Below are 11,108 nucleotides of genomic sequence, written 5' to 3' on the forward strand. Positions count from 1 at the left end.
AGTAGAAAGGCCTGACCAGCAGAAGGCAGTAATTGCTTAACTTTCATCTGATCAGAATTAATACAGTTTACTTAAAGGGTCTGACCCTACAAAACAGGGAGATGGTTGAATATATTTGAATAATCAAGCTCTCTAAGGAGAAGCAAAACATACTCCTATTGATGTGAGAAATACAAATAAACTCAAGCAGTCTCTCTTTTCATTGTAGATACATAAGCTCTGGACTTTCCAATATACAGGATCAGGATGCTGCTCCTCTGCCATGCTCTAGCTGTAGCACTTATCCAGATCTTTATCGTCTCAGAAAATTGGGCATTTGCCAAGAACATCAACTTCTATAATGTGAGGCCTCCTCTCGACCGTAAGTAGCCATTGCCATCCTAGTTCATCACTGTGGGGTCACAGCACCCATTGGAAGCCCCTGTTTACACCTGTGGTAACTTTGCATTTTCCTGGAGCCTTTGGTTTATACCTAGAAAAAAACAAAGTCTTCATTACCTCTGTGGTTAAGGGGAATACATAGTGACAGAAATTTTCTCCATTTCTTTAAAATGTTTGGCTTCCTGTTAATGTCTTAAAGGGGATCTTGTTTTTAAAAAAAATTTGAACACTGTCCCTAATCATGGCTTAGCAGAGAAAATTCAGTGTTCTTTATTGATCTCTTCATTATAGAAGGACATTACTTGTAGTAAGCTTCTGCATAAATTGTATACTAATTCTTTCAAATGGCAATTAACAATTTTGAAAACAGATGGCTATGTTTGAAATTTGGAGGAGAATGTTACCTGGATTTTTGTTAATATTATGCAAAAATAATAAAGATAATATTCTGCATCCTACTTTGGTGAATAGCATCTGGGGTCTTAAAAGCTTGTGAGTGGCCATCTAAGATACAACTATTGGTCTCTTTTCATCTGGAGCAAAGGAGAGTGAAGAAAACCAAAGATTCAAGGGAGCAATTAGTCCAAAGGACTCATGGACCACATGAACCCCAGCCTACATGACTCGAGACCAGAAGAACTAGATAGTACCTGCTTACCACTACTGACTGCTCTGACTAGGATCACAACAGAGGGCCCCAGACAGAGCAGGAGAAAAATGTAGAACAAAAAAATCAAATCCACACACTGGTCTGGCAGAGACTGGAGGGACCTCTGAGACTATGGCCCTGTGATACCCTTCTGACCTGGAACTGAAGCCATTCTTGAAGACCGCTTTCCAGCCAAACAAGAAACCAAATCAAATCTGTTTCTGACTCATAGCGACCCTATAGGACAGAGTAGAACTTCCCCATAGGGTTTCTAAGGAGCAGGTGGTGGATTCAAATTGCCGACCTTCTGGTTAGCAGCCGTGCTATTAACCACTGAGCCACCAGGGCAAGCCCATAAAATAAACAGTAACACCAGAGAGGAATGTGCTCCTTGGAACAATCAATTATACAAGATCAGAAGAGCAATATTTGCCCAAAAACAGAGATGAGATGGCAGGAAGGGATAGAAAATCAGGACAAAAGGAAATGGGGAACCCAGGGTGGAAATGGGGATAGTGCTGACGCATTGAGGGGAATGAAACTAAGGCCATGAAATACTTTATATACCAACTATTGAATAGAAATCTAATTTGCTCTGTAAACTTTAACCTAATGCACAATTAAAAAAAAAATTTGAATGCCTTTTACCTTCCAATTTTTTTTAATCATATGCTTGCTCTGTAGCTTATTTAACCATTTCCCCGTACTTTATAGTAGCCATATATATTTCTCACAAGCAAATAATGCTTCATTGAAAATCTTTTTTAAAAAAATTATTTTTCCCTTCAGTTGGTTAGTAACCTTAGAATAGATTTCTGGAATTAGAATTAATAAAGCAAAAAGATTGTGCTGATTTTTAGTTTAACTATTCACTTACCAGCATTGAATATTAGTATCTTTTAAACTGTACTGATTTAGAGATAAAAATGGATCCTCCTTCCCTCCTCCTTCCCTCCCTCTACCTGATACACTTTTATGCATAGGCAAAACTGAAATGTATTTGCATGTCTTCCGCACTTAAGTTTCTGATGTTTTCCTATTGTTGATATTTTGTTCTTGTTTTATGTGTCAATATGATGGTACAGTGGTTAAGTGCTCAGCTGCTAACTAAAAGGTTGGTGGTTCGAACCCACCAGCAGCTCTACGGAAGAAAAGATCTGGAGATCTTCTCCCGTAAAGATTACAGCCTAGGAATCCCTATGGGGCAGTTCTACTCTGTCCTATAGGGTTGCTATGAGTTGGAGTCGACTCGGCAGCATACAACAACAACAGCATATTCCTTACACTGAAACTGAAAAATATACTGTTTCTAATTTTTATCACAACTTCTCGGATTCCTACAATAGCTTGGGGTGCACCTGGATCCTTGTTTGTTTCTTGCTCCAAAAATGAGAGCATTGAAAGTTTTACACAAGGCTTTATACTCTGGCCCATACAGAAATGTCAAATTATTTTACTTTTGACTTCTTGCCCATTAAAATAACAGATTACAAAGCAAAAAGACAGCATAAAGCCAAAAGAACATGCTAGTGCTCTTAATCCAGACTGCCAGCAACTACTAATTCCTTCTTCCCTTAACATTTTGGGCCAGAGGGTAAGGGCCTAAGAATTACTATTCACCTTATATTAAATGTTACATTCCTGGTCGAGGTCTGCTATCCTGATAATTGATGTATATCAAGTGAAAGTACTTATTTGAGGTTAAATGTAACTGTAATGGAAGTGGATATGGATGGAAACCAGATAACTCGATGTGCCAGGGACTCTGCTAGGTATGTTTCTTGTAGTCTTCTATTTAATCCTCATTCCACCCCTGCAAGTCATGGAGATCTTCATAATTTATTTTCTAAAAGCTAAAAAAATCTGACAACTAATTAGTAGCAAGGGCAGAATTCAAACTCAGGCTAATTTGACACCAGTTCTTTTCAGGGATGATATTATACCGTGAATGAAATTACTGGTTCCACTACCGCCACCACTCATTATCCATACTCTCATCTCTCACTTATTCCCAAATTATAAATTATAATAGAATGATATCATGAATCTTTCATAGTAGCTTGTGGAATCATTTTCATTACTCTGTGTTTTTAGCTGCCATCGAGTTGGCCCCTAACTCATGGTGACCCCGTGCACAATGGAAAGAAATACTGCTCAGTCCTGCATCATCCTCATAATCAGTTGGGGATCAGGTGGTTGTGCTCCATAGGGTTTCCATTGGCTGATTTTCAGAAGTACATCACCAGGCCTTTCTTTCTAGTCCATCTTAGAAAGCCCTGCTGAAACCGGTTCAGCATCATAGCAACATGGAAGCCTCCACTGACCGACAAGGGGTAGCTGCGCATGAGGTACATTGGCTGGGAATCGAACCCCAGGTCTCCTGCATGGAAGGCGAGAATACCACCACTGAACCACCACTGTCCTCATTCATTACTCTGTAGAGGACCTTTATAGGTGAAATATTTAAAGAAAAGGAAATAAAGAAAATGCCTGAAGTCTGGTGGATAAATCCAGCTCCCTAGAAATAGAAATTCTAAGGATGATTGATGGCTTGTGAATTTTGTTTGATCTAATAAAAGGTGCTAGTGTTTTGCCATGTTTGATGTTTGAAATTTTTGTCTTTTTTAACCTTAATGTTTCACTTTACATTTTTCTTTAAAGCAACACCATTTCCAAACAGCTTTAAGTGTTTTACCTGTGAAAATGCTGGGGATAATTACAACTGCAATCGATGGGCAGAAGACAAATGGTGTCCACAAAGTAAGTGTGCTGAGGTTGATGATTTGTTTCATGATCCCACTTCATTTAGGTCTTGCCCTGAGCGGAGATGCCTACTAATGGGCTTAACATGCCAAGAGGCTGATGATGTTCAACAGGGTTCCAGAGGTTTCTTCTGCGAGACTATCAATACATCAGACTATATTTGGAGAACTTAGAAACTGATGGCATAGCCTCAATTTGTAGTCGTGTGTGCCTTGAGGAAAAATATCTTAAATGGCATTTACTAGGGAGAACAAATAGACTACAATGTTGACTAAGGCATTCTAAGAATTTCAGAAATGCTTAATGATACCTCTAGAAAAGTCATACTGGCTAAAGCAAAGGAAGGCTTTAGTTTGTTTAGTTCACTGATGTATCCCCAATGCCTGTCCAGCTCCTGGCCCATTTTAGGCACTCAGTAAATATTTGTTACCAGAATGAATGGATGCCTTTAATTAAGTGGTCAGGGAAATCTTCTCTTCGGAGATGACCTTTGAACTAAGACCTGAATGACCTAAACAAGCCAGCCATGTAGGAAGAGCATACCAGAAAGGAGAGAACGACAAATGCAAAAGCTTCAAGAGAAAAGAACAGGGTTAGTATGTTCAGTAATCTACAATGAGGCTGGCTGCTGAGGCTTAGTGGGAGATGGAGAAAGGGTCTGAGATGAAGACAAGGACAGGAACACAGGATCTTCTTTTTTCTGATGAAGAGTTTGGATTTCATTGTAAAAGTAATGGGAAGGTAGTAGAAGGTTTTAAGGTAGGGAGCACATGGAGTTAGTTGTGTTTTCAAAAGACTACCCTGGTTGCTGTGTAGAGAATAGATTGTTGGGGGTGAACAGAAGGGGACCCCAAGTGGGAAATTTCATTGTCTTCAGGCAGGAGAAGATGATGACTTAGCCTAGGGTGGCTGGGGTGGAGGGAGAGAGAAGTTGCAAAATGTCGTACGTACAAAACTTGGAGGTAAAGGAGATAGGATATGTTGATGGATGATTTGGAATTGAAAATTCTACTTAGTACTATAAGGAGACTCAGGCTATTTAGATTTTAGAGTGTACTTTTTTTTAGATTTTTAAATGTGAAAGCCCAAGAAAAAGCAAACAAAACCCTTTCAGAGTTAGAGGTTACCAGTTTTGGTCTACTATTACCTTCTTTTGGAAATTTCTATACCACTTTATTTAGAGCAGTGGAATAACCTTGCCTATTCCAGATAAATTAGGAACCCCGGTGGTGCAAGTGTTGAAGCGTTTGGATGCTAACTGAAAGATCGGTAGTTGGAACCCACCAGCCACTCCGAGGAAGAAAAGATGTGGCAGTCTGCTTCCGCAAAGATTACAACCTTGGAAACCCTAAGGGGGAGTTCTCCTCTGTCCTGTAGGGTCGCTATGAGTCAGAATCTACTCGATGGCAATGGGTTAGGTTTTTTTTTTTTTTGGTTATTTCAGATAAAGGCAATGTGTGGAGCCAGAAGTAGTACACACTGGAGACCCACACAGAGCCCAAGAAGCTTATGCTACAAACTAACAAAAAATGGTTATGACATCTATACAGACAATATCTTTTTAATTGTCTTCTCAAGAATAATTAATTACCAAAACATTTTTCTCGTGGTTCTTTCACAATTCTGTAGAGTGACCATCCTTAAGTCGCGTGTGTGTGCTTGTGAGTGCATATGCATGCATGATTGTATGTATTTGGGGGGGTTCTAAATTTTTCACAGAAATGTTATTTCAAAATTTTCACGGTTGACTGAGGCCTCTCTTTACTAACTTATTTCAGACGATAGGTATCATTCTTTAATGATTTGCTTTAAATTCCTCCAAAAGCTGGATGGTATCAATTAGGAGAGTAGTTAATTGGACATTGATGTCTAACCTCTTAGCTGTATTTTCATGGACCATGCTTTTCTTTTGTACTAAAACACTGCTCCTCCTAGGTCTATGCATAGTGCTCCAATTTGTCACTCATTAACCAAATCCATATTTAACTGGGACGTTCATGTCTGTTTCTGGGTTTTAGAATTTCATCTCTTTTGAAACGCGTGTGAATAAAGGGGAAGGCTGCAGCTTTTCACCACAAAGAAAATATCAGAGGTGGGAAGGGTGGCAGAGAGTCAGATGTATCACATCCTTCCTGAAAACCCGACTCTTAAAGAGATCCACATGGACTGCCTCCACATTCCAGCACGGCGTGACGGCTCATACTTGACCACATGTCAATCAGGTCTCAAAGATACTAACCACCTGGAATTATGACTAAGGTGTAATTTCTTACTTTTCACTTTCTCATTATTTGGGCGAGTGACAGTCAACCATTCCTTAGGGCAAACAGGCCTGCAGCTATTGTTCTTCATCATCTCAGGTTTCTTTTTCACCCTACAGCTTCACTTCTGTGGTCTGTTGGTGTTGTTAAAAGAGGTTCTCTATGTAACAGGATATGACAAGAATGACATTTCTTGTTTTAGTTACCCTGGCTTTTACTCTGACTTTTAGCGTGTGTGACATTCTACATGAACACATGCCGCTACCAGTTTTCAGCTCTTTGTTTGGAGGATAAGTTGAAATGCCTTCTCCAAAACCTTCTGTTGTTTCCTTTCCTTCTGAATCCAGAAGACAACTAATCCTGGAGAGCACTTTACAGCACCATCTAGTTTAATATTAAATATACTAAGAGGCAGACTAGTGTTCTGGTGAAGACTGCAAACCCTGGAAAACTGCCTCTGTTAGACACCGACCTTCTACCACTTTTACTTATGTGACCAACGGCAAGAAACCGTGCCTTGGTTTCTTCATCTCTAAAATGAGGCTATTATGTCAACCCAGAACTAAAACCATTCCCGAGGCCAACTCTTCAGACAGAGATTAGACTGGACTATGGGACATAAAATGATACTCTTGAAGAGTGTGCTTCTTAGCTCAAGTAGGTACATGAGACTAAATGGGCAGCTTTTGTCTGGAGGTGAGATGGGAAGGCAGAGAGGGTCAGGAGCTGGTTGAATGGACATGGGAAATTGGGTGGAAAGGAGGAGTGTGCTGCCACAGTATAGGGAGAGCAATTAGGGTCACATAACAATGTATGTATAAATTTTTGTATGAGAGACTAACTTGAATTGTAAACTTTCACTTAAAAGTACAACAATAAAATAAAAAATAAAAATAAAATGGTGCTATTAATATGCCTTACCTTACAGGCTTATTTTGAGGAGTGTATGAGTTAACACATAGCAATATATGTTTGCTATCATTAATATTATTTAAAGCTTATAACAACTCTGTCAAAATGTTAGTTGCCATCGAGTCAACTCCAACTCATTGCGACCTAATGTGTAACAGAATGAAGTGTTGCCCTGTCCTCTGCCATCTTCACGGTCATTGGTATGTTAGGGTCCATTATTGTGGCTGTTGTGCCAATTCATCTTATTGAGGGTTTCCTTCATTTTTGCTAACCCTCTACTTGACCAAACATGATAAAACATATTACTATCAATTTACAAAAAAGAAAACTAAGCTCAAAGGATCTAACATGGCTTGCTCACTTGTGACAGAGGTGGTTCCAAAAGCCCAATATTCTCAGCTTTAGTCCAGTTTTGTTCCCATTCTACAATATTCCTGCTGTAATCTCTGCTCAGTAAGCTAAATGGCATTTCACTGGGTGGAGATAATCTGGAGAAGAGTCACTGGACCAAAGTGGAATGTCCCAGAATATTGAATGAAATAGCTTTCTGGGAAGCACCCTAAATAGTAGACTATGAATGTTTAAAGTTATAAGGATAACTCTGTGTAGAATTGCTAGCTATCCAGGGATGGGGAGAAACAGAGAAAGCAAGAGTTTATTAAACAGGGCAAGAAAAAATGGAAATAAGTGGGTGAGGAAATGTCAGGAAGGTCAGAACGATTAGAGCATGAAAAGGAACAAGATGAGGAAGGAAGTTGATCTTGATGTGTAATCTGAAGCACCCGCTCTTCACTCAGTTCACCACATGGCCTATTAGTATGTAAGAAACCAACGTTGAATAATGCAAAAACAGGTGTTCTGGCCCACTGCATTTTAAATTCACAATTTTCATTTTAGTTTAGAGTTATAGGACATGTGCTTCAGAGAAAGGGAGGAGAGAGAGAAGAAAAATAAAGAGAAAGCAGGAGACATTTTCATCTAAAATAAGCAGACCTATGGTTCTCATGAAAAGTTTGCAAAGTTTTTTCCCAGCTTTAGCTGGCACCAAAGGATGGGTGCCCATTTATATTCATTTTCAAAACACACACGTGCTTCAGGAGCTGATGTCTTCAAAAATACACCTAGAAACTCTAGAGTTCACTGCCACTAAATTTCTTAACTGGAAACCTCAGATCATCCTGAATTGTAGTCATTTCTCAAGTGATTGTTGAGAGGACTATTTTGCAGTGTGGAAAACGTAGTTGCCTTGATTTTTTTTTTTTTCCTGCCTAGATACACAGTACTGTTTGACAGTTCATCACTTCACCAGTCATGGAAGGAGTACATCCATCACCAAAAAGTGCGCCTCAAAGAGCGAATGCCATTTTGTTGGCTGCTACCACAGAGATTCTGAACATACAGTAAGGACCGTGTGTGTGTGGGTGTGTGTGGAGTTAACTTTTTAAAGGTTTTGTGCTAGGTGTCTTAGTTATCTAGTGCTGCTATAACAAATACCGTAAGTGGATGGCTTTAACAAACAGAAGTTTATTCCCTCACAGTTTAGGAGGCTAGAAGTCCAAATTCAGGGTGCCAGCTCCAGAGAAAGTCTTTCCTGTCGGCTCTTGGGGGAAGGTCCTTGTCATCAGTCTTGCTTGGTGGTAATGAGGTCCCTTTCCTTTCTGCTCAATTCTCTCTTTTATATCTCAAAAGAGATTGACCCCAAGATACAACCTAACCCTGTAGGTTGAGTCCTGCCTCATTAACATAACTGCCTCTAATCCTGCCTCATTAACATCATAGACGTAGGATTTACAACACAGGAAAATCACATCAGATCACAAAATGGTGAGCAACCACACAATGCTAGGAATCATGGCCTAGCCAAGTTGACACACATTTTTGGGGGACACAATTCAATCCATAACACTAAGGATGGTAAATTGTACATCATAGGAGAGGCAGGATGATAAGTAATATGTTGAACTTATTTATACCTTGAGGACAGACTACATATGTTACAGTGATGAAATGGAAACAACAAAGAGAAATTGAAGACTTTGTGTCCAACAAGAAATAATGTCACCCAAAAAGAATGATAACTCCTAGTGTCCAGAGGTAGGCCCTAGACCTTGGACTTCTGGTGAATTGTCTGAGGCCAGCTTCAGTGACCCAAGAACAAACCATGAGAGCATGACAACTACTGCAGAGCCCAGCTCACCTGTTTTATTCTTGGCCAGGAACCACCTAGCCCACTACACTGGAAAGCAAGAAAGTGGAAAGAGAAGAATAGTGTGTTGTGACACCTTTTACTAAAGGAAACCTTGTCTCACCAATTAGCTCCACTTAGATGAGGAAGTAAGAGTCTGAAAGATTAACCTCTGTTTAATACGGTGAACCATAGAGGCATTTGCAATGAATTTCTTTAACTTTCTCATTCCATCATTCTAAATGCCTGTGCTACTGAAGTGTTTGAGAAAAAAAAAAAAAATACTCTGAAGTATGTTAATTTCATGAGGTTTTAGACTTTGACTTAGCCTGAAGTACAGAAAATGGTTCTGACATCAGTGGCTTTTCACTCTGGCTGCACGTGAGAATCACTGGAAGCTTTTGCAGCAACTAGCTAGGTTACTGGTGGCAGAGGTCACCCCAGACCAATTGAAACAGAACCGGGGGGTGGGGGGGAACTCTGGGCATAAGCATCTTTTTTAGAAGTTCCTCCAAGGTGATTCTTGTGTGCAGCCAGAGCTGGGAAGCACTGATCTACACACTTGAAAAAAAAAATCCCACAAAAACCAAACCTGTTGCTGTGGAGAACTGCTCCATAGTGTTTTCTTGGCTGTAATCTTTACGGAAGCAGATTACCAGTCCCTTCTCCCACAGTGCCACTGGGTGGGTTTGAACCACCAACCTCTAGGCTAGTAGTCAAGCATAAACCATGCCACACAGGGACCTAACAGCGGATATGTTTATCTTTCCTAGACATCCTGGTTTATCAGGATAAGGCATAGAACCAGGCACACAAGGGTATTACAACAGGAGATTGCATTCCTTGGAAACATCGGTAACCTCGTGCTGTAAACAACCCATCCCTTTTTACCACTCAGCAGCCATAATTAGCAAGCCATTGCTGCTGTAATGATAGGAATCAGGTGTTAGCATAGACAGTGGAGAATCATTATTATCCCCTAACAAGTAGTACTGAGAAAGAAAATCAATGACTAATCCAAAAAGTTCCCAGCTTTTATTTTGTCTGAATGTTTTCCATTACAAACCTTTAGAAGATTTGTTGAACTAACCAAGCAGTCTTATTCAGTTTCCCTTCCTCTTCTTTCCCTTGCTTATGGTTGGGTTTTACACAAGTAAATCACAGTTAGGATGAAAAGACTCTCAAGATGCTCTTTACCTCCTGGTCAGTGGTGGGGAGGGCACCCAAGGGCCTGGTTGACCCTAGTACTGGAAAACCATCTCTAGTTCTTCTTTCTGCAGGAGAGCTGAGGGAGCCTGGCTTTGGTTTTTCATTGTTGTTACTCCTTCCCTATCATTCCTGGTATTCACTCTCTTTCCCCTCTCCTCTTCCTTTTGTAACAGGAGTGTAGGTCTTGCTGTGAAGGAATGATCTGCAATGTAGAATTACCCACCAATCACACGAACGCAGTCTTCGCAGTAATGCATGCTCAGAGGACATCTGGCGGCAGCACCCATACACTCTACCTACCAGTACTTGCCTGGGTCTTCACGCTTCCATTACTATGATACCACCACTCCTCGGAGAGGCAGACACCAGCCTTCTACAGCACAAGCTTAAAAACTGTGTGAACAGTGAACTTTTAAGTAAAGACCAACTTTGCACTTGGTGAAGAGTACACGTTGGACCCCAAAGCAGAGCCAATTGTTTACTTAGCTAAAATGCTCATCCATGAAGTCACAGGACTGGGAGAAGGGGGATTATCTAGTCTCCAGGTTTCCTTGTCAAATGGGGGGCTGCCTGTTGTCAGTTCTGCAAGGAGGGTCCTGCCGGCATCTATAATGGGTTGCAGTAGCCTAGAGAGCCACTGCCTGACCAGACCTTTAGCTGCAAGGACTTCTTGACTCCAGTGAGTCCATCAGAGGCTGCTGGGTCAAACCGTCTCAGTTCTGTGGTTAATTCAGAGTGTGACTATGAG

At 40.5% G+C, this 11,108-nt stretch overlaps 1 protein-coding gene across 1 annotated transcript; it reads left to right on the plus strand.

Annotated features, from left to right (window-relative positions):
- Window positions 1-240: 240 nt before the first annotated feature.
- Window positions 241-10,698, plus strand: LYPD6B (LY6/PLAUR domain containing 6B). The gene is made up of 4 exons (XM_004375370.1): window positions 241-361; window positions 3,692-3,790; window positions 8,239-8,366; window positions 10,534-10,698. Exons 1-4 carry the CDS (start codon window positions 247-249, stop codon window positions 10,696-10,698), a joined length of 507 nt encoding a protein of 168 aa, XP_004375427.1. The 5' UTR covers window positions 241-246.
- Window positions 10,699-11,108: the final 410 nt, after the last annotated feature.

The sequence above is a fragment of the Trichechus manatus genome, unplaced genomic scaffold, assembly GCF_000243295.1.
Source record: "Trichechus manatus latirostris isolate Lorelei unplaced genomic scaffold, TriManLat1.0 scaffold00036, whole genome shotgun sequence".
NCBI classification, from domain to species: domain Eukaryota; kingdom Metazoa; phylum Chordata; class Mammalia; order Sirenia; family Trichechidae; genus Trichechus; species Trichechus manatus.

Bases quoted from the DNA above. Each gene is read 5' to 3' on its own strand.
- LYPD6B (XM_004375370.1), top strand. From the start codon at position 247: ATGCTGCTCCTCTGCCATGCTCTAGCTGTAGCACTTATCCAGATCTTT. The intron at 362-3,691 runs GTAAGTAGCCAT...TTTTCTTTAAAG, and splicing joins TGTGAGGCCTCCTCTCGACC to CAACACCATTTCCAAACAGC. The intron at 8,367-10,533 runs GTAAGGACCGTG...CTTTTGTAACAG, and splicing joins ACAGAGATTCTGAACATACA to GAGTGTAGGTCTTGCTGTGA.